This window comes from Rhipicephalus microplus, chromosome 1, assembly GCF_043290135.1.
Source record: "Rhipicephalus microplus isolate Deutch F79 chromosome 1, USDA_Rmic, whole genome shotgun sequence".
Lineage (NCBI taxonomy): Eukaryota > Metazoa > Arthropoda > Arachnida > Ixodida > Ixodidae > Rhipicephalus > Rhipicephalus microplus.
In genome coordinates, this window is record NC_134700.1 from 294,407,752 (window position 1) to 294,432,939 (window position 25,188).

The 25,188-nt window shown below is 46.5% G+C and overlaps 2 protein-coding genes across 2 annotated transcripts in view; one reads left to right on the plus strand and one right to left on the minus strand.

Annotated features, from left to right (window-relative positions):
- LOC119159430 (chitotriosidase-1) overlaps positions 1-25,188 on the minus strand; it is a 201,949-nt gene that overhangs the window by 152,583 nt on the left and 24,178 nt on the right. The window lies entirely within an intron of this gene.
- LOC142764453 (uncharacterized) overlaps positions 20,413-25,188 on the plus strand; it is a 42,927-nt gene continuing 38,151 nt past the window's right edge. Inside the window, exons 1-2 of the mRNA XM_075865204.1 lie at positions 20,413-20,653; positions 22,039-22,054. Of these exons, the coding sequence (XP_075721319.1) occupies positions 22,053-22,054 (2 nt within the window). The 5' untranslated portion in view covers positions 20,413-20,653; positions 22,039-22,052. The remainder of the gene's footprint in view (positions 20,654-22,038; positions 22,055-25,188) is intronic.

Genomic DNA, 25,188 nt, shown 5'->3' on the forward strand with positions numbered 1-25,188 from the left:
ACCTTTTATACCACCAAGTCGCAGTTCGGGTTTCCTTGTACACTGGATGAGGCGGCCGGGGGGGGGGGGTAATGGGATTTAAATTAGGAGAAAAGAGAATAGTGAGCTCCACAACAGTGTGCAGCTAAGTGCGACACCTCAGCAGTAGCTCGCAAGGAATGGGTTAAGAGGGGGACTAAAAGGGATAGAGGGAGAATTAAAGTTTGAGAGGAAAGAAGAAGGTGGGAACATGGTCGAAGGAGTTCGCGGACGGTGGGCCGACCGGCGAGAGCTACGCTGGAGCCGAGGAGGTCGCGGGCGACACAACCGTTCAGCACGAAATCCAGTGAGCGAGGGTGAGTGAGGCGGGACCTGGTGACTCTAGCGGGACCCAGGGCGTTTTCTTTATGAACAAAGTTGTTTGTATGAAGGAAAAAAACTGCTTGCGCATGAGCACCACGTTTTTTTAAAATAAAAAATGCGCTGCCGAGATTCCTATAATACATCAGCCTTTCACCATTTTAATACATCAGCATTTCTATAATACATCGCGAGCATCGTGACAGCCAACACAATCTCGTGACGCAGGTGTCGTTTGGTTTGCTAAAAGAGTTTCCTAGAGTTTCCTGAAATTAACTAGAAAGGACTCTGGCGTTGTGACCGTTCAGCCACCATCGGAATTATGGGCAGTACACGAATTTGCCTAGTCTTCGTGCTTGCGCGCGGCGAAGGCACTTGTGACTTCGTATGTTGCCGCGTTTTGGTTTTGTTTCGAAGGAAAGAACAAACCTTTTTTTTTTTCACTTCATGACCCGATTTGAAGTGGTAAGCCTAAAAGATTAAGGTGGTGAAGCGTAACTGACGAACACTTGTTGATTGTTTTTTCGTGACAAGGCAGCGTCAAGCCACGCGAGCCCAGAACGAACGTAAAGCAGGAAGACTAGGTAAATCCATGTCATACTCATAATTCACATGATCGCTGAAGCGCCATGCGTTGCAGCTCCCATAGACACTAGTGCCAGAGTTTCCTCTAGTGTATATTTAGGAAACTATGACACGAAAAGCATAGGGGCATTACGAGTGTGGTGCCGGTACACGCACTTTGAAATTGAGTTAATAAGCTAGGCTATACTATATGCGTTGATATTTCGTAGATGATGCGTGTGTGTCCTCGATAGCAACTCTCGAAGAACCTCCAGGCAGCCCGCTCGACATTGTTGAGACACGAAGAAAAGAAAGAAAATAATTCATCCCACCACAACCCAAACTTGATATCAGGCACGTTAGAGACTGGCGCCGGTTACAAACAAAAAAAAACGCACCTTGATCTACTAATTCTCAGCAAAATCAACCCAACGCAGTACCCGGACACATGTCCGTGGTGTTGGGAGCGGCCATTTCTTACCCACATAACGGGACGTATAGACTGAGGCCACCCGAAATTAATTCACCTTTATTAGGGAGAAACCCATCTGAGAGGCATTGGAAGGTTTGGCTTGCGAGCAATGATCGAGAGAGCCAAGTTGCTCTGCTCGATCAGGCCCAGGGAGCCGAAATGCCAAGGGGGCCCTGAACTAGGGAAACCACCCACCTTCTTCCTAATTTCCTCTAGTACAATAAAGTTTCTACTACTACTGCTACTACTACTACTGTCCTCAAAAATATATCCCGCAAGTTATCTCGCCTTCAAGGTTGTGTGTCAGTACTACTTTAAAATTTAACATCATGTCGCAGCACGTCCATCTAGAAATTCCACGGAGTGGGCAAAATTAATGCCGCTAGAGGAAAAGTAATAATTTCAGTCGGAACCACACAGCAATGGCAGAAAACAACGCGTCAAAAGTTCTCCTGCAGCGTTGGCGAAGATATGTCTCCCTGCACACGTACGTTTTTACGTTGCATTGATTGTAACGGGTCGCCGAAGAAATTCATGTATCCTGCTCATGCACGATGACCCCTGAAAAATGCAATTCAAGTCGGCCCTTGGTGCCCTCTGATGAGTCATAAACGCGGCATCCCTGTATTGTCAATGTATGATGCGTGCAGAACGTTGAATCTCCATATACGTGGAGTAACGTGGCTGTTTCCTCACGTTCTTTATCGTAAAACCCAATACATAGTTTTCATTGAAGCCGTAACGTCATTCCATACGTTGGTGTCTCGATTATTCATCCTGGATTTGGACGTCGATCGGCTTCATATTACGCACTCATGGTTCAAGAGTGCTTGGCATTGCCGTTAGCGACTCGTCGGTCTTGATCAGATCTGCGTCGATTTTGGGGAAACCGGTGAAAAGTGTGTACCTAAATTCCTTTCATACAGTTTTGCATGTGCGGATCGATATCTGGGAATAATAGCTTACACATTCGCTTCCACGAATTAATATTGAGAAGAAATGAAGGTAGTTTTCGTTTATTGCAAATATAAAATAGAGTAAACGAAAATCTATGCTAACTTATATTGGAAAATATCTCTACGGCTTCGGAGTAGCCACTCTTTCTAGGCGATGTATATTTTATATTTACTTTATGAAATGCATTTCTTTTCAATATTTCTCGCTAATAACAGAAATGCATAGTCTTTTTTTTTTTGCATGAATAATCAACTCTTTTGCCGTTGGCTGAGTGAAAACGGTGTTGCGGAAAAATCTTTCAAAGTTTATATCTTGTTCATTTAGTGTTCGTCTTAACACAGGTCATTTTAATACATGAATGTAAATAATTATATTCTGATGATGTACACATTCCTCACTTAAATGTACGTTACTTGAATATTACCAGTGAAACGCGGATACACAGCATGCTTGACTTCGTTATATAGAAATAAATTTAGGAGATCCCACGACTTGCTGTAGTGTATACGTTAAGGCGAAGCATTTGTTTGAGCAAAGCAGGCAAAACATTATTTGTTGAAGATGTATCATGAGGGGTCAGATAAGGCGGGATCTGTGTAAAATATGACATAACCACGGCCGAGTCGATGCAGTCACCTCCAAGTGGTTAAAAAAATCATAATTATACTGCACGCTTGGCGAGCAGAAACCACTTATTAATGGGTTTACGTGTTTACGCTATAAACAGGACACATTTACCTGCTGATAGACGCTGGAATACGTTGCCACGCTGTACGCTGCAAAGAGAAGGCTGGTCTATACGAAGACGGAAGTGTAGTCTATGCACTGCAGTAAAACAGCGCCGCGGAAAACAGCAGACCAGACTAGAAGTATGGATACACAAGGCGTGTCCTTCTCCTCGAATGGTCTCTTATTTTCTCCGGCACTGTTTTACGGTGAATATAAACCAACCAGCCCAAAAAATGTACATCTTGACTAGTCAATGCACATGCGCATCTTCGGATGATGCAGTATTTTTCGCAAAGTTTATAATCAATTATTGTCTCTGCAAGAGTGCTCCATGGTATCAAACCCGAATGAGCGAGGGTCAGTGCTTCTTTCACGATCGCAGAAAACCGTTTTTTTACGTCACCTTGAAATATGAAGGCCATCGGTCACGATCCCCGTCGTGTCCCGTCATCGAATGAAAGCACCGTGTTGGAAATGTTTTGTATTAGCATGACAATAGATTTAATCTGCTTTATTGCAAAAACTCGCTAAGTAACATTAAATTGTTTTTTAATGTCTATTTTCTATAACACAAAATTTCGTCATAGGTTTCTAATACAAAATTTCATACACGCTACTCTGACACAGCTTATACGAAAGAGAAAACAATACGAAGTGCAAGCACGCAATGCTTGGTGTGTTATACACAGTTCGACGTAACAGACTGATGGATGCCAGCTTTTTCGTCATCAAAATGTTGCTCAAGAGACAAAATTGCAAAATTAGTGTCCTCAACAGCGTATGTTTCGATAGTCTTGAAGAAACTCAATTAAACACGATAGATGGAGTGTGGAACGGGACAGGAAATAATCCCCTCTTCCCTTCGCCTTGCTCTAAGGAAACGGCTGGACTTTAAATAAAGTTTATCCATTAATTCAAAACAGTTTAAGTGGATTGCTTATTCTCACAGTCATCAATTCCGCCATGATATGATAGTGATAATTATTAGCAGAGGACATAAGGTCAAACTTTCGTGCTTGAATTTTGGGCTGACACATTTGTCATTGTTACGTCCCAAATTTCAAAGCGTTTGCGTATACTAGCCAACGTGGCTTAATAAAGTTTGAATGTTTTTACGACAAGAATTTACGTCCCTAAGAACAACACTTCAACAATCCCTACCGACTAACACTTACATCGCCCCTGGCAGACACCCTCTGCCAGGGGCGAGGGTGTCTGTGACGTCATGGCGAGGTGGTGCGGAAAGTTCAAGGGGGCGTCGCCCCTTGCATTTCTTCCTTGTGCGTTTTCTCACGTACAAATCGTCTCATTGGTGTAAAAATGGCGTTTTCAGCACTTTGAAATTCTAATTTCATAGTGCGAGAAAAATGGTCCCACTTTTTATTATCCAATTAAAATTGATTAATTTCTACCCCGCCACAACGTCTACTAGTTAGACTGTCACACCGCCACCTTTTCGAGGTAAAAGGAGGCTGACCATCTGTGGTTTGGCGCAGCAAGCCATGAAGCGAAGATATCGCCCCGTTAGCAAGGAGGAAGGGTTGCTACATCGTTAAAGTGGTGGCCATCGTGCGTCACGATGAGACGTTCCAATGACGTGGAATGAAGGGGCGGCAGCCACCGGCCGCCGCACAGAAGACACACATAGAAACAAGAAAGAAAAAGAAACCCAGAAGAAAGAAGTATAAGCGAATACCTCGCGAACATGCACGCGGTGCTCGCAAACAAATTACGCCGTTTGAAATGCGCACGCACTCCGAAGGAGCGGGGAAATTACCAAGGGCCACGCATAAAGCGAACCGAGCCATGTACAGGAAAGAAAAAAAGAAAGCAAGGCGCAGTGACTACGTGAATGTAGTTATTCGCATATACGACGCCCGAAGGGAAAAAAAAGAAAAGCGGGCGGGCGGGGGTCGATTGCCAGCGTGGCGGAGAACGCCCCGGTGAAGCTTCATGAACACACAGCACGAGTCGTCCTTCTCTTCCTTTTATCGTCGTCCTTTTTCCTTCCATATTCTCATGCCTTTATATTCTTGTAATACCGCCCGAACCAATCACGCTTTCAGGGCCAGACTCGCGCCAACAGGAAAAGGGTTTATGGCCAGCGAAAGGTTCCGCCATCGCCTCGCAGACACTCGATTTTTTTTCTTGCTTTTTTCGGACCCGCGTATTGCGTGATTTTGCTTCTCCCAAGCGGCTATCGACGCTGCATGACCTTTTTCCTTTTTAGACGGCAGCGAGAAAGAACAAGTAGACGACGAGGATGAGGAGGAAACGGTGGAAAGAGAGACTGATTCGGCCTGGAATGTGGTTAAGCCGGAAAGCGCCGCCGAAGCGGCAGCACCTAAGGATGGCGCGTGCGTCTTGCGCCAGAAGTTGCGCCGACCGGTGTCGACTAGCTGCAGGCTCGGAATCCGGTTGGAGTCTTGCCCCCGCTGACGGTTTGTTGAACCGCCCCTCATTTGCAGCGTCGCCGCTCTTCTTCCTCCACGGAAACCACACCCTCCATCTTTGCTCCCCCCCTCCATTTTCCTACGACTTCAACTCTTCTACTTCTTCCTCCCTCGAGCATTCGTCTAGCAGCAGTGTACACGTCTTTTACTTTTACATCAGTGAACGAGCCAGCCAACGCCCCGTATACATTGCGAGGACCTTAACGGAACGCCGCAGACCGTGACTGCAGTTGCGGCCTTCAGCATGGCGACGTTACACTGCTTTGAGCCGAGCCTGTCGTAGGCACATGGAGCGTGTTCGTAGCTCCCTTTACAGTCTTTCGACGAATGACGTCACGAGCGCGTTTCACCGAGCAATGCGTGCCGGCTGGTTCATCTTTAGGTATCAGCTCAATATGGCGAGTTCGCTGGGGACGTTGCCGGAGTACATGTGCCGAGACACAAACGAAGGAGATGAGCCTCGAGGGTTTTTAAGGAAGACCACGCGGGCGTTGGACTATATGATGCCGAGGTAAACATTGTAAACATTTAGGGGCTGACGTGAAGCGCAACTTTTGTCTCTACGCATTTAGATTTTTTCAAATGCCAAATACACATCCGAGCTCACCACACGCAGAATTCTCGGTATGAAAAGTTGGCCGACTACTGATAGTATCAGAATTCAATAGATGCATTTCGGCTGTTATAGCAGCTTTGTGAATGGCTGCGCTGACCGCCGATAAAAAATGCTGCCACAAAGCAAAAATTGTTCAAAGCCAACCAGCACTGGCAATTCCAGAGTCAACGTTACGTATACACAGGGTTGCCAAAGTGCGGGTGAACAAAATAGTCGAAGCAGTCCAGCCTCATCGAACATCACCATGCCCTGCTGCACGAGAGCTGGTTGAGGCCCACGATGACATCATCTTCAAAAGTTACTGTCGAAGCGAAATCACGTTTGCAGTAAAGTAGCTACCATGACAACTACGAGCTTATATGATCTACATAAACTAATAATACACAAGCAGCGCCAACTGATGGATTTAAAGACAAATATTTCCTGAAAGTGATCCTTAATTCGGATAGGAGAAATTCATGTTCTACATTATTCTGTACACCCATCACTCCCAAATGTGTGTACTTTGCGGCTTTTAAACGTCATACTAGCAGACTCGGCGCACACTCAGTGTGACTCGGCGAGTGCTTCGCGACGCGCTACGTTCGCGACGGGAAGCACGGGCGTGGGCTGCGTTCTCTCTCGAGCGCTCAAAGCGCGCGCAGAGGAAGCGCGCCGCGGTGACGAAGACGCCTTGGGTGTTGGCTCGAGCAGCCGCCGCCTTGTCGCGCCGCTGACGCCTCGCTCCAGTTAAGGCGCCGCCGAAAAGTTCTACCATGGTGTCCGTGCCAGCAGCCACTTAGGCGCTCGCGAGGGGCCGATTTGAGGCGGAGAGCTGACCTCGCAAGAGACATGCGGAAGCCATGTACAGTGCTACGAGATTGAAACGCGACATTATGTTCAAGCGAAGCTTCCATGAATCTTGGTTGCGGCTACCTAACTTCTGCGCATGCTTGCATAAACCCGACCTCGGCGGGTGTCCACCATCAGCGGCTGAAGCGGCTGACCACCATCAGGAGAGCAACAAATCTCCTGATGGTGGACTTGTCAGCCGCTTCAGACATGGCAGTCTCATCTTTTACCAGAGTAACTTCTCATTTCACTTCGCCACACTTAATTTCTGCCGATTATCGCTGTTACAGTTCACACGCGATGTCCATCGTTGCCTGCAGCAAGAGAAGTGTTGCGCTTCCGAGCGCGTCCCGTTCCTGGTACAAGGGAAAGAAACATTGTAGGTAAGACGTCCCCATTTTAGGGACGAAACTCCTTAAGCCGTGGGTCTTGCGTCCGCAATGTATGGAGTAGTAGTCGTAATAGTAGGTAGCCACCTCCATCGACGGAATAGAGGAGTGGTACGCGCGTACCCTTTTGAATTGAGGAGAAAACCAGCGCACGTTAACCATGAATAAACAGATAGTTGTATCTGACAAAAGAAGCTACAGGGACGAGTATTGGTGACTTAATCTCCAATAAAATATACCTTCCATTTGAAGCTTACAAAAAAAAAATCTAGTATCAGAGGGACGCACTTTGAGCACTATCTGAACAGAAATGGTTGCCACGTTAAACTCGCTTGGCGTAACCACTTTGGTTTTAGCAAGGTTTAGCGAGAGTTTGGTTGCAGTGCCATGAACTAGCGGTGGTGAAAGGTGGGAACTACACACGAAGCACACGCCGTAAAGTACGCGCATGCCGCTCCTCTAGTCCGGCCGTGCCACTTCTCGTTTATTACTTGAAATGTCCGGTGGATGGCGGTACTTCCATAGGATGAATATATGGTGAAAAGATGCGAAATGGCGGTACTTCACTAGATTCACTAGCGTTCACTAGATGGACAGACGCACGGACGGATGGACGTTTAGCTTCACTCCTCATCATGCACTTCGTGGATATGCTGTGATGTTTTTCCGATAGGGACATGCCTCCTAACTTTCTCTTAACTGCCTCCTAACATGCCTCGTAACGAAAGTTAGGAGGCATGCGAGCAATTGCTCGTGATAACCGTGTCATGTCGTTGCAAGCGTGGCCGCCAGGGTCAATGTTGACTGTTTTAAGCACCCGCACTGCAGCCACGCTGGAAACGAAAGCGCCGTACTGATGAGAACGCATTGAAACAAAACAACTTTGGGCTAAGTGACGCACATACTGCTCTTTCCACCGTCTTCAGTTCAGGACGTGTCGGCGTAATTTCGACTCGAACGCGCAAGTCCGAGCAAACATTATCCTTGAACACCAGGCTCGTCATCACATGACGTATCTCGGGCAATTGCGCACCGCAGTCGTTATACTAACACACATAGAAAAAAAATGGTTTAGTATTTTGATCCTTGAGTATACTGTACCGTCACGGCCGCTGATTGCGCGTATAGTGTATAGTATATGTGCATGTAGTATGTTTTCTGTGCCGCTTCTTGGTTACGCACGGCACAAATGACAGGGCAACCACGATGGTGCAGCCCGTTTCTGCGACATGAAGTTGAGAGGGAGGGTGAGAAGTGCTCCTGGGATGCAGGTTTATAAATTCGGCGTTGTAGCGTTCGCTGAGAAATCCTGACCAGTTAAAACTGGTGAGTGGAGCTGAAAATTGGAGATATTTGGATTTGGGTAATTGCCCCTGTCCGGGCCTAAGCAGCCTGGTCAAGAAAATATATTTCTTTAATTTTTTTCTCTTTCTGCACAAGCCCCGCAGCTCAAGCGCATTGCAGTCTGAAGTTCATCGCCCGGCATATGCACCAGAAACATGTGCGTTATCGAAATTACACCGACCCACATATTTCATTATCCACACTAAAACCCGATACAATGAGAGAAGCCAAAACACCTCTTTCCTGAATATCTCAAAACAAAATGCCGCTTAAGTTTGAATGTGGACCATATTTAGTTTTATTTCATTAAAAAAATCTTATGGTGCGTTCCGGATTCAGGACACTCCAACAAGCAATGTTAATGTTACCGAGGGTGCGAGTGCACCAGAAATGTTGATGTGCCTACGATCTCGTAGCCTAAATTATGTACGTTCCTGGACGCTGCCTGATGGGTGCCAGTCGCGCTAGAACACATATTCGCGTCCCTAGTCCACGATTCCGTGGGCCTGGGCTGACAGCATGGCCCCGACGTCACTAGTCTTCAGGGTTTGGACGAGATCTACTACATCAAAGCACGTTAACATCATGATAAGAAAGATTTGACCAAAACCCTTCTGTTGTGAAATCCGCATTAAAGGGACACTAAATCGAAACAGTTAATTGGTTTAGACGAATTATTTTAACTCGGCAAACTGATAACTATTACTACTCATAGATGAGAAAATTGACGTGAAGGTCTCATTTTCAAATCTCGTGTCTGAATTTTCACTCGTGACGTCATATGTTTCACAATAGTTTTGCTGTTTTGGTAACATTGACTGAATAAAATTTTAATCGTATGGTGGTTTTGGGACGTTAAAGCCCAATATAAATCAATCAATCAATCAATCAATCAATCAATGCTCGAGCGTCTTCTCGCTTACCAAACGTCTGTTCGCGATAACCGTGGTGACGTCCGTATTGTAAAAGAGTAATTTTTCAACGAAATAATTTCCTTTAACTTCAGTAAAAATACTAGTAAATGATGTTCACAAACAAAACGTTCCTCAACGGGGGGTTCGAAAGAAATGAAGCTAATTAGTCCCTTGAAAAGCATGTTTACGTATAAATAAAGTAATTACATAGTATACCAACGACATGCGTGCAAGCTTCGTCGAAACAAGAAAATAAACTTTGTTCAAAAGAAAGCGAAGCGACGGCATGGTCATTCAAGGTTTGCGTCGTGTCTAGTCGAGGATACCGTGTGCCTGAGCTCACACAGAGCATGGTTCGGATGTCGCTAGTCTTCGAGGCGAGAGCGTGTCAGTTCAACGTGTGGTCCAGTGATCGGTGGTTCACATTTAGGGATATCATTGCTTCCAGTGGCCTCTGTAAACGCCTCACCTGGGAGGAGGCGTCTTTTCACTAATTCTGTATACTGTGCCCGTCAGTACTGAAGCGTTTCAATTCAGACTTCCTGGGCGCGTGCCCGCACTGTGCGGAAAAGTCTTCCGATACGCATAGCCCTGTGTGAACATGCCCCTCTAATCCTACCCCCCCCCCTTTACCCTCCACAGGAGAAAACTGTCAAGTTGCCCTGCTTGGCTGCTACGACCTCCAAGCCCAACAGGCATTGATGGCCAGAGCCCGGACCATCGCCGCAGACATGTATCCCAGACTAGGGACCCCTGAAATAGTGTTTGTGCAAGGCGAGCCCTTCCGACTCACCCTATCTTCACCTCTCACTGTAAATATATTAATAAATGTTTCCCAATATTATATGATATTTCTTGCGGATGAGAACTGGCATTTGCTCATAGGTAGTTTGCAAGATACGTAGCTTGCAAAATGATATCAGGAGGAAGTATCTCGGAGGGTATCGGGAAAGAAGGAGCTTGTGGTGCGGGAGTAGATAAGTTCTTCCACCAAGCTCGTAGTGCATAATAATGTCTATATTTTCTCGGCATGCTTTCATGCGGGTCGACTATAGGCTCGTGGACCTGGTGGGATAACCCGGAGAATGGGATTTCGGTCAGCGGCATGCACCACTCAGTTATTCGCCGAAAATTGACGTTCAGGGACTTTAGAAGACGTAGAAATTTTTGGAGCAGTTCCCACTTTATTCCGGATATCCAATGCCTGTTTAGTATGCGACCCAATTGATAATTCCTGCATGCTGTTCTAGGATCTGTGTTGATGCAATTTTCAGTTCACTTGCCCTACGAGGCTACCAGGACTGTCGCCATTCAGAAATAAAATTTCGGACGTTCAAAGAATTATACCTCCTTCAGTACGTCTGCACCTTGATGTACAATATTTCAAGGGCTGATTAACTAAATCGGTGGATGTGCTATGTGGATATAATTGGGCGCTGTGCTTCAAATAACTAGAAAAGCTAAAATTAAGCAAACCATAAAACGAAGCCCCAATGCTAACCAGAGGCTTTAATAATGCATTTTTGAATGCACAAATGAAACTAAAGAAGATGCTGACAATATTTTCCTGCTGGCCTTTCCTATATTCAACCAAAATCAACAGTCGAGAACCATCGCTTTCGCCGAAATAATGGCTTTGATCGCACGCTTCCCAATATCATGTCAACATAGCCCATGAGCGTGCCAAAGGTACAAAAATACCGCATTACTTCAAAACTTGCGAAATAAGTCTGATAAGGCAACCATCGTGATGTGCAACGGCATTCAAGGATCAGAAGAACGCTTCTTCAGCCCTTTTACATACCGCAGAGAGTCGCTTTTCGCCATGAAGTTGCTACACAAGGGCGAATATGTGCAAATAACAGTAAGGCAGCGGAATACGGTAAACCTGCAGACAACGTAAGGGAATGATTATTGTAAACAGCCGAGTTTTATGTCCCAACGCAACGACATGTTTATCACAGAAGCTATAGTAAAGAGCTCCCGAAATTTCAAGCACTTAAGTTGTCTCAATGCATGCACTTAAGCACGGAGGCCTCTGACCTGCATCGAAGTGTGGCCGATGCTTCAAGGACTGGATCTCGCGAGCTTCGGACCAGTGGTCAAGCACGTGCACCGCTGTGGATTCGGTGGTGGACGGGTGAATCGATTTAGAATGAACCAATCCGGCTGCCTTCCTTGCTCAATCACTGCATTGTTTCAGGTTAATGACCCGACTATGCCACATTACACCAACGCACTCCACATGCCTCTTTTGCATATACAGGTTCCGAGAGAATGCGGCCGCCGCGACCAAACCCACGAAATTGCGTTCTGCGGAGAAAACACCGGACGCTGAGCCACAGTGGCGGAACACAGTATAGGGATCATAGTTCAGAACGTTTACGAGCAAGTTTGCCGTGTCGTAAACCAGAAGAGAGCAGCAAACGTCGTCGCTTGAACCGTACGATCCGAGGAGGGCGGGCCGAGAAGCCGCACGCCCGCAAGCAAGCCGTGGAAGAGCGTTGGCCTCCAAGTGAACCAGTTTGCTAAACTCTTTCGTCGTTTGGCGCTGTGCTGCGTGCGGTCTCTTTGATTTCGGGGCCTCTGGAATTCGCTTCGGCCCCCAACGGCGCCAACTCGTGCCGAGTCCAACGAGACCACTGTGCACACCATTGAAAGAGCTATAAATTAGCAGTAAGTCATAAGCGTACGCAATTAAAGGAGGAAAATGGCAAAAAAAATGTAACTGCTGACGTACACATTCGTCATTGCGCGTGTCTGTGTGCGCGCGTTTGTGCGTGCGCGTGCACGAGAGCTAAAAACCCATCTAAACACTGGTAAAGCTACGGCGTGGATTCAGAGCAGGACGAAACAGTTCCTTCGAACTGATTCGACATTGGCCGAACTTGCGCTAAGCTAGATATAACTGGTAGTGTAAGCTCCACAGAAGCTCGAAAAATGGCGGCTGATCAGCTGATCGTGGGGGTTAGCGCCATCTGTGTGCGGAGGAAACACTCCCGGCGGAACAAAAAATAAAGCGGACGTGACACAACTGCTGGTAAACAAGTGACATAATTTTGTTGGCACTAGGGCAAAATGCGATCTCAAATTACTTTTCACAGGTTCCTGATGAGGAATCGCGCTAGGGCGATCGCCAGCGAGTCCTCCACGAGGTGCTTCAAGTCAACTCCAGCTTATCAAATAACGGCATATCACACGACTGCGATGTTTAAGTGTACTACCATTCAGTTTGCCTCGGCTTTACAAGGAAAGTTAATCTTGGAAGCTTTATTCGGCGTTCGTGTCATCTTCCGCAGTTCAGACGAATTTTACGAGCGTGCCTTTCCATGGAGTGCAAAGGCTGCACTGCAGAGTAATAGTGGCGCGGGCTGAGGGCGCTGGAAAAAAATGCTCACAATAACAAAAAAAACTGACAAATTCTCTGATCATTACACCTACATAATAGTGTTGGGGAAAGAAGTGTCATTTGTAAAGCATAATGATTGCTTCGCCTTTGGAAAAAAATTGTTTTTCACTATTAGTGTTTACCTCCATACAGAGTCACGCACCAACGCCGCTCCCATAGCTCCTCAGGCTGATGTGGCTGGCAATAGCTTGTGAACCGCTTTTCCCCCGAACTTTCGCGACCATTTCGAATAATAGACCTTGCTTGTGCTAGCATTATGCCCAGCATTGAGGATGGCTGTTTTTTTTTCTTGCAGAAATATGTTACGATAGAATGATTTATGTGAACTGCAGTTTCGTCGGAAATCAGTAGTTAGGTGTGACGTCACAGTTTGAATCCATAGCCCCATGTTTAGGATTGATGCTACTTCGCCAACATGCGTAATATGTGGCGCCACACTTGTGAAGTGCGCCGCCATATACAAGCCCATTAGCACACCACGTCACTGAATCTTGAGTAGTGTCATGTTCATACGTCGGCAAAAAAGAAAATTAAGCGAAGCTCATTCAGCCTTAGACTCAGTGAACTTTTTCGCAACCGGACACACTGCAACTCGTCAACATATTACTGAGCCGAACTAAATATGACTGAGCCTCCACTTGAGTGAGAAATTGATTCTGCCAATGCTATTTGACGCCACATAAGCGGTGCCTTCAAGTACAAATGATAAGGGGCAGTAAAGAGCTTTCTATAAAAGAAGCAGATCAAGAAATTGGAGTTTGCGGCGAAAAGTCAAGGCTACCTCGTGCTTCTGATCAATAAATATTGAAGTAGCGTATCAACGATAGTGCGTTGAAATACGTGTGGTTTGACGTGAGTGTAAACCTGGCCCGGTATAAGCTGATAGTGATGCTGAAGATGAATCGATAAGACCACGGGTCGGCAAAAATAAAAGGGTGGAATTCGCTCGGACTCAATTTTTTTTTTCTGCACTGAACTCACTCAAACTCGCCAAAATATTACCTACTCGGGCTCACTCAAACTAAGACGCACGGCCCAATCCAACTCTGAGTGAGTTCGGGAGACTCGACTAATTAACGAGTTTGCCGACCTATATGGTGTTATGACCATATCGATAACGTTAGATATTTTTCATCAAAATAAAAAGCATTCCCATCAATATTCATGGCAGTTATCCAGTTGCAAAGCTGCGATTTAGGGCCTGACTGTTCCTGCCATCGCTTCCCACAACACGGCAGAGGTCAAGGCTTGATCGCTACCACTCACATAGCGCATGGACAAAGCTTTTGGTGGCCATTGTTTCCTTCCGCATATGGCCGTACCGAAAGCCTTCAGCCGCTCAAAAGCTGTAATTTTTGCAGAGCGTAATTTCTTTTCCTCTCAACACGAAGGCTTGCCTTGGGGCGAACCCCGTTGTATCTTCCAGACTGCAAATGTACAGTGGCTGGCTGGAGCGTATTGCCGCACTTTCCGAGTGGTCACCCCGCCGACCTCTGTTCCGAGGGCGGTCCGTGAGAAAACAATGCGCAAGTGCCCTTAGCGAGTTGTTACCCCGGAAAGGGCAACCTCTTTGTGCGGACCTCACGTCTTGTAGCAACACAGGTAAAACTTTGTTGTTGTTATTTTGCCTTCCTTTTTCCGTTCGTACAAGTGAGTTAGCTTACACGAAACCTTTCTTGCACTCCTTGATCATTCTGCGATAAGGGAGAATTTCGTTCCGTTCCATGCGAGAAACCTGCACATCGCTTTCTGCTCTGGATCGGTAACCTTAACGACGTTTTGTTTAAGTTTTCCCGCACGCGAGCAATTACCGCATGCCCAAAATAATGTTCAGGCTATGCGTGCATTTCATAAGCGAAGCCATTCTGTCAAGTGCTTCCACGCACACGTCAAAAGTAACAAGCTCAAGTTCTGATGATGTCGTTAATGGAGCTTTGTATTACGTCAAACCAATTAGGTTGCGTGCTGGTGATTATGAGATAATTACGCGGGCGTGTGTTATCCAACGAGCTCTTCATAAATAAGCAGCAACAACCCTCTCTTAAAAAACAAAAAAATTACCACGTAAGTGTCAAAAAAATAAAATTAACACTAACGGTGCACTTGTTTTCTTTTTTTACAGGGGCCTGGATGCAAGTAGACAGCCGACATACGAATTCCCCGAGCAGGGTATAGCACAGACACGCGTATAGGGAGAAAATGGGGCTAAAGGTCTTTCTTTGACGAAAGCAGATACGTAATGATGGGTCCCCCTACGAGGACCGTACCCGAGTACGCACGCGGGAGGAGAACCAATGGCCACGCAACCGGAACAACGGTTACGACTACTCCAGCGCGCACCGCAGGCTCGGAACAAGCCACGACCGCACCTCCTTTCTCGCGGAGTCACTTACAGAAACTCCGCGCCGTGCCAAGACCAGGCCAACCTCGACGTCCTTTATCGGGTGCTCTATTGGCGGCGTGACGGTAACGTTCATTATTACGCAATACGCAGCTTGAACGGAGGAGCTGCTAATGCCGGTCTGTTCGAGACGGCAGTTTGCACGTGTGCTTAGAAATGGGGGGACGTGGCGTACACTTGGTTATTCGAGGGACGACGCACCGGTGTCGACCATCGAAACCGGAATGATGCCGCCGTGGCGATGCGTGCGGACACCAAGCATATTCAAGGTGCGGCTAATACGCGCCCGGTGGCCGGCAAGAAGCCATCCGGCCGGCCAGACGCACTCGTGGAACTGGTTTCCTATCGCATGCCACGGGTGCTCTCGCCGACGTCCCTTGCACCCCCTTCTCTGGCCCGAGGCCCCCGTCGCGGTGGCTGCTTGGCGTCGTTATCCAATGCTGCCCTATAACGCCTCCGGTCCAGCCGCAACTGCCTACGGCCTTGATGGCCGAGACAAGCGGTGCGCGCGAATAAGAGAAAAACACGAACCTCCACAGCCAAGGAAGCAAAGCGCGTGGAGACGCTGCTGCGACTAGAACGTGCGTGTGACTAGCGCCTCGTCCTCTCCGATAGTTGTGCTGTCGTGCAGTGTCGCTCAATTACGACATACCTGCCCGTTAAGTTCTGCAACCAGCACTGGCCGGGTAGCGTGTCATCCTTCTGCATTACCAGTGATGGGCGTGCCTTAAAATCACCCCCTCGTCACTGTCGTGTCAAGACGTCACTACTTATTGCAGCACCACAGATGGCCGGTCTTTAAAGGCTGCAGGAGAGGAAGAACGGTGTCGTAGCGGGTGTGTCTAGACGGCTCCTTGCAGTGCATGACACTGCTGGCATTATGGTGCTGAATATAGCGAAGATTTTTCGCCGGCAAAACGGAACTTCCCGTAGCTCCCGCGACTGTGCGTGTGCAAAGGGGAGTGTCGCTGAACGTACAATGCAAGGCATTGCGCCCTTGAAGGCATCCCGCCCAGGCAGACGTCTAGACGAGTAAACTTCATTTTCCTTAATCCGCATCGAATAAATAGTCAGTGTATCAAGGCATGTGACTGAAGCGGAACAATAGGGAACGCGTGTGTGACGAAGGTTTAAGAGGACTATATTCAGACTGCACGACGCCGGCATACCAATGTCATTGTATTGACGAGCTCACGTTCGGCACTGTCATAGTGTCTCAGACCAGACTCGGCTTCGATCGATGAGATGCGTTGAACTCACGGCAATATCTCCGGGCAAAACATGGTGTTTATTTTTTACGCGACCGTGTTTCATCTTTAAATTAACCTAACGATGCTCCAAAATGTACCAAATTTGTTTGTTGAAGAATCTGAAGAGACTTACAGGCGTTCTTAGCTACTACAGATCAGATAGAAGAGCTTAGCCACCCAAATTAGCAACTTCGGAGGAGAAACAGTGTTGAACTTCAGATGCCCTCGCGGTGCCCCTATTCTCTTCTGCGAGGAGCACACTCTACAGCGTGGTATGGGAGTGTGGGCGCAAGTCAGCAATACCGCCGATCGCTGGACCAAACGTCGAGAGGTGGAACGCTCAAACCTCAAGACGTCCGGTGAACGCGGTCACGCTGTCAGCACGGGATCCTGAACGTCGCCCACCTTGAGCGCCATCGGCCCTCTCGTTTGAAGTGAAGTATTGTTTTTCCGCCCAGGAAAACTGACGCATACAACGAGAGGGCTCTATAATGTAGAACATAAAAATGTTTGAAAAATATTTAAATAAATAATACTGAACATTGCACAATGTATAAAAGAGAGGGACTAAACCATATGCAAATGATTATTGGCTAGCGGGAGTCGCCGACTGCGTGCTGGGGTGCGTTGCGCGGGAACGCAATAAAGTTATGAAATACTCAATCAATCGATCGATGAATCATTCAGTCAATCGTGAATGTTCATTGAAAGAGGAGAAAAAAACAAAGTTGTTCCCAGTAGTCGGCACGTGCAGTGCAATCTTCGGAATGCTTCGATGTGTCACGCTAGCACTGCAGCTGGCACCAAAATGGTGTTCTAAAAGACAGCAGGTTTGATGTAGTGAATGTTAAGCACGGCTCAGTTGGTATTGTGCTGGAAAGCGGCGCCACGAGACAAGAAAACGATCTTTTTTTTTTTCCGATTCAATTCAAGTCATCTGTCTCTGTCTCCTCCTTCTCATTGCATTAACTTTATAGGAAAGGCCGACAACACTCTCTGCGATGCCTGTCATTGCCAAGAGACGCTATACCACATCCTGTGCGACTGTCCGCTGTATGACATCCAGAGACAGTCACTGGCATCCGTCCTTGCGCGCATCGACAGCAGCCAAATGTCTGTCGACACTATTTTTTCAAGTTCCCGAGATAAGACATTGCAAAAGAAGGCGACAAAAGCTCTGTTGAAATTCCTACGTGACACGGACTTAAACAAGCGGCTGTGACAGCAATGTCACACACCGCGAAAGACAAGACTGGACTATGACTGAGTGTGCGCGCGTGTACTGACGAATGTGCTTTGTTTATTTTATCTACCCATCCCCCTCCCATGCGCAGGGTAGCAAAACGGCTGCCTATAAGCTGGTTAACCTCCCTACCATTCTTTTTCTTCTATTTTCCTTCCTCCCCTATTTCATGACACTGTGTTCGACGGTTCAAATCTTCCACTGAAAGGTTATTTCTGCTTCTGGGTGAAATAGAAAACAAAGGTGGAGAGGAAGGAGACTACTCAACCATTCTGTAGAGGCCAGCATAGATGAAAAAGAAGTACCGTGATAGATTCCCAGTATTTAAAATCGTGCCAGGAATATCTAGTGCGTAGAGATTTCATTGAAACGTTAAAAACGCAGATGAAATTTGAACACGACCAGCTTTTATAGGAATAGAATGTGGTACTCACTAAGACAATCAGAAGTAGTGATTAAAAAGTTATACTGCCGAGTTTGCCCGCTAGACCTACATTTATGGAGCGCTGGGGCTGCGATATCACCCCTATGCTGCCAATCAGGCAATAAAAAATAAACCCACATAACGTTATTTGCGTACTATATGTCAAGATGAGTACTTCAATTAAAGCTGAGTAACGTATAGTTTGGAAATAATCTGTTATCACTGCAGGGTCATAAAAAGTCACAAAGATATGTTTAGCACTGGTAGAGATTTCATCAAATCAACACAACGTATGTGATACTCAGTCGTGCATTTTTTAAATACTTATTGTTAGTGTTAATAACGTCTTCCATTGTATACTTTGGGATTAACATACGAACTTGATCTGAAAAGATTAGACATTCGTTCGCTCATTTCACCAGTACGCCACTCGCAATTTATACATTCTATATTTGAAGTTCTCAATTTTTATCAATGTGTAATTCTCAAAATACTAATTGAAAGTTCTGCGACACCGTTTTTTTTACCTATCCTTCATTTTGGGTATGAGCCACGTCAGGTACAAACATCATCATCATCGATTGAGAAGATGAACATGACCTAAAAAAAATCGACGATGAGGTACAGCGCTTGACAGTGAGTGACAGCGACTGCCCATTCGATTGTTATGTCGACGAATGAATTCAGTGCTAACAAACTCATGGTTATTCTTTGGCTACTACATACATTATTCAACTTTTTTTTCGTTCAATAAAAGTTGACCCACCTCATAATTTTTTTCTCAATTTTACATAATGGCGGGCTAATTCTAGGGATTTTATGATAAGCCAATTTACAGATCTAACTCATTGCTTCAAAAATTGGATGCCCTAATAGCGCCGTAGGACGATAATTACTGCCCAAAGAAATTGAAGTTATTGTATACTATTTCCTCCGCGTCCAAGTTCTTTAAGAATACATCTAAGAATTCAGCTTTTCAGTGTAACAGGCAGAGTTTCTTACGATATATTCTAGGGAAAACTCTGGCGCTGTGATCATATACAACCACCACGGAAATGATGGTTAGTGCCCAGATTTGTTTAATATTTGCACCTGATGCTTCGAGTAAACTTGTGGCTTTGGCTGACGTTGCGTTTTAGATTTTGCTTCGGTAAAAAGAATGGATCATTGAGAACTTCTTGAGAGGGTCAAGATGGTGAAGTGGAGCTGCTGAACTTCATCCTGCGACTGCAGGCCGCATTATCTTCTGACATGGTACGCATATATTAGAAGAAGGGCAGTTGTTACTACCATATGACTGTATTTACCTGCGTGAAGAAAATATAATATTAAGTTTTGGTGCCTCAGGTATGGCATATTGCTAAAGATAAAATGTACTTCATGGTAATTTTCACTACAACAATTATTCGAAACTAATATATATTTTAAAGAAAAGAGTTAGAATTGAACAATTATGTTCGAGATTGCTATGATCAGGTTAATTCAGCAGTCTGGTCTACTAACGCGATCACACAGTGAAAACAATTTATTTGATATATACTGCCGAGTATTCTTTTTTATTCAATTCTTTGCACTTTTCATTCAACACTGTTCAAATTATCTACTAAACTACGAAACCTCGACCAATGCTTTAGTGCGTTCCATAAGGCTCAAACAAACATGCACTGCCTGTTATCATTGCCACGCTGGCAGAAGCACCATTGGTTGCAGCCCTAGTAGCACCAGGAGGAGGAGGAATAAGTTTTATTGTAAGAAACTAGAAGGTTTAGGTGGCTGGGCCTAGGCCTCACATGAGGGGACGTCAAGGGCTTGCCTCGACGCCGCCTCACGGGCGTGCACCAGATTCCCTATATTATTAGCTTCATAACACCGCAAATGTTGTCATTAACGCGATGTGCTTGCAAAAATCTCATAAAAGAATAAAGATGATATAGACATGACGGTGACTGCAAATAAACACCGTGAGTGTCCATATATTTGCTACCATAAATAAATAAATAAAAAAGCTTGGCTGTCTAACTTGGTCCCTGATATTCAATATATTAGCATGTGGATCCCATTTTTGGTTGTGCGAGATATTAATCGCGAGGGCAAGCACTAAGAAAAAGAAGAGGAGGCACACCGAGGCGAAGAAGAGGCGGCGCGAGCAGGCTCGTGGCACGAGCTCACGGCGGCGGCTCGGACTTCGGGTCCGCGAAACGGGACACCTTCGTCCACCCAGCCCTAGCCGACCTCGCGCAAGGACGGTTTGACCGCTCGGTGACCATCAAGCGTCGCCCTCCTTTCCTCACTTGGATCCGTGGCCCGACGGTCACCATGTAAGTGCCTCTCTCAACCGCCACCGCTGGTGCGCGTTGCGGATATCGCGCCTCCTCGCTGCCGTCTAGGGCTGCGAAGATCAGAACGAAGGGCCCCGGTTATGTAGACAGTGGCTGCCGTTTTGAAAGGGTTGCTCGAAGCAAACACATGAGGGATTGCAGCAACGGGCTCAGCCCCATTATTATCGTTAGTGTTCACTCGTTATGGCTTTTACGTCAGCATCTCGTCAGTATACCACGGTTCCTACGCAGACCCTGACAAGTGCGGTGATGCACTTGCTCTAAAAGCGGGTGTGAAGGTAAAATCATTCCGGCAAATCAAAAGTTCGAAAGCGAAGCCCACTTCAAGCATCAAAGCTTTATCGTTCCTACTCTATTGTTTAACAGCCCTGGTGCTGTGCAGCACTTGGCTCGGTTCTCGACGCGGTATGAATAACCCATTCACTACTAGACCCCACAACGCGACGCACAGGAGCTACGAAGAGTGTCGTTAATTAACGTATCAGCAGTCAATAAGTTATTTGGTGTCACTGAGATTGTCACCGTTATTTGGTGTCACTGGTGTCACTACAAATTTATACTCTGGGCTAAATGATGACAACGGTCGTCTTCTCACTAACTTCCTCGTGGGCCAATGGTCTATTTATGGAGCAACGGCCAGTGCCACTCATGGCAATGCAGACTGCACACTCGTATTACCCGCAAGCTTCACGTAGCACTCGAATGCTCTTGAAGACTTCCTCGCTTAGCAACGAGAGATGATGCATGGAGCGGATGTGGAACATCTTTGGAGCTGCCGCTGTACCGCATAATCCTTGCTCCCCTTTCACACCCCGTACACTTAAGCATGTCGGCTCACATGGCGAAAAAGTATAACTTTATTAGCCTTTGCGCTCTTTAAGGCGTGTAGCATTTCGAATCCTACTTCATTTTGCAGAAATACAGAGAGGCTGATAAGAACGTGGCATGATTTTCTAAATAGCCCTATTGAAAAATGCATCATTATAGCTCCGTGATACTGTTTCACTAGTAGATGCTACGCACGTGCAATACTCAATTCTGTGAATTTCCTTGTCTTCGAGAATTCCAAAACGCACAGCGCAGAAAAGTGCGGGCAGAGAAGCGAATAATTATGTCACATATGCGTTGCAAGTAAGTGAGCCTCTATGTACTAATTAACAGCATGCTGTCTATCCAGCGATGTCATACTTCGAAAGGCACTCCGATTAGTCTTGCCTGTTGCGCAATATGCTCTCCTATGTCTGTCTAGGTATACGAGCAGTGCTTTTTTGTTGTCTCGCAGGCCCGTATACGCGAAAAAGTATGCATTAATTCTAATCCCCCATATTAACCTCCTGAAAACTTTTTTGGTCTTCCTTTTGCAGAAACATCGTCCAAGATGTAAGTATACAGGCGCCATGGCACCCAACATCTCGTCGTCGTGTCAGCGTTATTATCAACTTACTTTTACAGCCTGCATAGAACCTAGCGGTGACGATGTAGAGCAGTAACGTTCGCTTGCCGTCTATGTATACAAAGACGACCGTGACGATGGGAAATAACTCCCACTTCTAGACGTCTAGAAGTGGGAGATATTCGAAGAAAGGAAGACGAGTAAACGTTTTTTGTTAAGCTAACTTCTTAAGCTTTTCTGCTATTGCAAGATGTTCTTTATACTTTGTTCACGCTGTACCACGACAATGAAGTAACACTTTCGTGGCATCCTGAACGCGTCCGTGTTAATCGCTAAACATATGGCGCCTACATCCGGGCTTCAGCTGCAGCGCGTCGACGCGTGAAATCGTGGCGCGCTAACGACGCCGTCACACGACGTTGCAAAACGCCGTAAATACGTTCCATCTGGTTAGCGCTGTAATAGATCTATATGATTTCTCTGGCCGTGTCATTTTCCAAGGCACTTGCTGCCACCGTGTCGAGTAGTAAACGGGAGGGGGTGGAGAGGGGAAGCACAACGGTTCACCGAGACGTTTGTCTCGCGGCCGATTTTGCGGCACTCCGTCGAGCTGTTCGCCGTCGCTGCTCGGGGAAGCAAGTCACGAATTCGCCTCACTCGCCTCGACGACCTCGATTGCCCGTTTGCGAGAAAGATCCCCCGCGGCGCTGCTCGGCACATTCTGTGTGCGTGCCGCAGTCATACAGCTTTTTCGTGCGCGCTCTCTTACGAAAGGCCGCGCACCCTCCCATCGGCACGGGCCACTTCGATATAAGGGGCGCGAAACCGGCCGAGTGTCACAGGCCGGTACCACGGCGGTGACACTGTATCTAAGGGGAAAAAATAGATTAAAAAAAACAAGCTTCTAAAAATGAGCCGAGCGGCTGCAAGCCGGACATGCCGGAGCTCAGTCTAGATCATTTTCTTCGTTCTTTTTTTTTCGTTAAAAACGTGCCTACGAGCAGGAAACGACGAGCCACCCAACTCCTTTTCAACGTGTCAACGAGCATGCAGCTAGCTGTATTGCTCGCGTGCATTGATGCAACGAAGGTGCGACGGTCCCGTTTTTCCAGCGTTGGAAAATGTTAAAATTTGCCAGCAACGTGCCTTTAATAACTTTGCGCATATTTTCTCGCGCACTGCGTCTGAAACTCGCTGCAAAAAGAGGCAGAAATCGAGACACGTTTTCTCAAACGTACAATAAAAAAAACGGTAAATATTTCTAAACGAATAAATTGTTATTCAAAATCACAACTTACAGTTTCACCGTCATAGCTTTATTCACAGAATAGAAATATAAAAACTTCATTTGTAAAACTTCACATTGGGTCGATGAACTTTCCAAGAACTTTTATGTCTCTGGTCCATCGAAAAGTATTTTCATCGATTGACAAATTTTCGCTTTTAGCAGACACTGCCGAAATCATACGTCACAGCGAGTTTGTGCCGGAACTTTAAGGTGGCATCGCCACTTGCATTTCCTCCCTGCGCGTCTTCTGACTCAGCCTTCTCAGAGTTTTGCGCCATAGGGTAATTTACTAATCAGAGAAGGGTAATTTTCTTCGGCTTAAAGAAAGCACTGTAAAAACCTTTCCATCTTTTTTTCTTTCTTCATTGCGATGTAATCCCTGACAATCCACTTTTAACGGCTGAAAATCTCGTTTGTTCAAGTACGTGATGGTTAATTATTTGGAAAAGCGTTATAAATAGCAACCAGTCACTGTTTCGGTAAAAGCCAGAGCGGCTTTATGTGCTGGCTACATGGTCATTTCATGTGCTGGCTAAATGACCATTCAGTGCTGACTCGATGCCTTTGCTGCATCACTTTGTCAGGGGCTCCGATTGTGCCACACTATTGTTATCACCGCGAGATTCGGGGCACGGAGCGAAGGATGGCAGGGAAAACAGCCGGGCTGATCATTACAAAACGTTCACGAAGACACAATAGAAACATTTCGTTCTCAGGGAGACACTCAAAAGAAAGACTACGTGGTTTATATAACTAAAATGACTGTCGCAATTCAACGCCACCACGCTTGGCAATCAAGAAAACGCGCAGAAAGGAAGTCGCAAAGCCGACGCAGGCAGCGTCTACGCTCGCTCCCCCCACCCCACCACTTTCTCTCCTCGCTGGGCGTAACCTCCTTAGTTTTAGAAAGGTTTAGCGAGCGTTGAGGCGCAGTGCCATGAATACAATGAACTAGTATATAATATGAATGAACTCGAGGTGGTTAAAGGTGGGAAGTAGACACGAAGCGCAAGCCGTAAGAAAGTAAAAGCCGAATTCTCCTGTCTCTCATTTCCCATTAGCAGCCATTGGAATGTACATTGAGGACTATCTGACAGCAAAAGGTTGCTACGTTATACCCGCGAGGCGTAACCTCCTTCGTTTTATAAAGGTTTAGCGAGCGTTTAGCCGCAGTGCCATGAATACAGTGAACTAGTATATACCGTGAACTCGAGGTGGTTAAAGGTGGGAAGTAGACACGAAGCGCAAGCCGTAAGAAAGTGTGCGTGTGCCACCTCTCGTTCAGTCCTTGGAATGTCCGCTGGGTGGTGGTGCTTCTATATGGGGAATATATGATGAAAAGATGTGAGATGGCAGTACTTGGAGTGTTGAATAGATGGACGAACGGACACACAGACATGCATGGATGGACGCATGAACGGACGCAGGGGCAGATGCATGGACGAACGCAGGGATGGACGCACGAACAGACGCACGCACGGACGTGCAGATGGACGCATGAACGGTCACACAGACGGACGCATGGACTGACGGAAGCAAGAACGAGTGGACGGACGAATGCTTCGCCCCACTCTCCATCATTCACTCCGTGGATATGCTGCCAATTTTTTATTGGAAAAACCAACTGCTCGCGCTGCACAACGGTTCCACCGGCTACCCCGTATATGTAGGCACTGGATCTTGACCTCCATGGTAGTGCCGGTAAGGGATTTCTTCTAGGCGTTGTTGAAGAATAAAAAAAAAATCTCAGTATATCCACAGAGTGCATGATGAGTGGGACGAAACGTCCGTCCGTCTCTGTGACCATCCGTCCGTCCATGCATCCGTCCATCC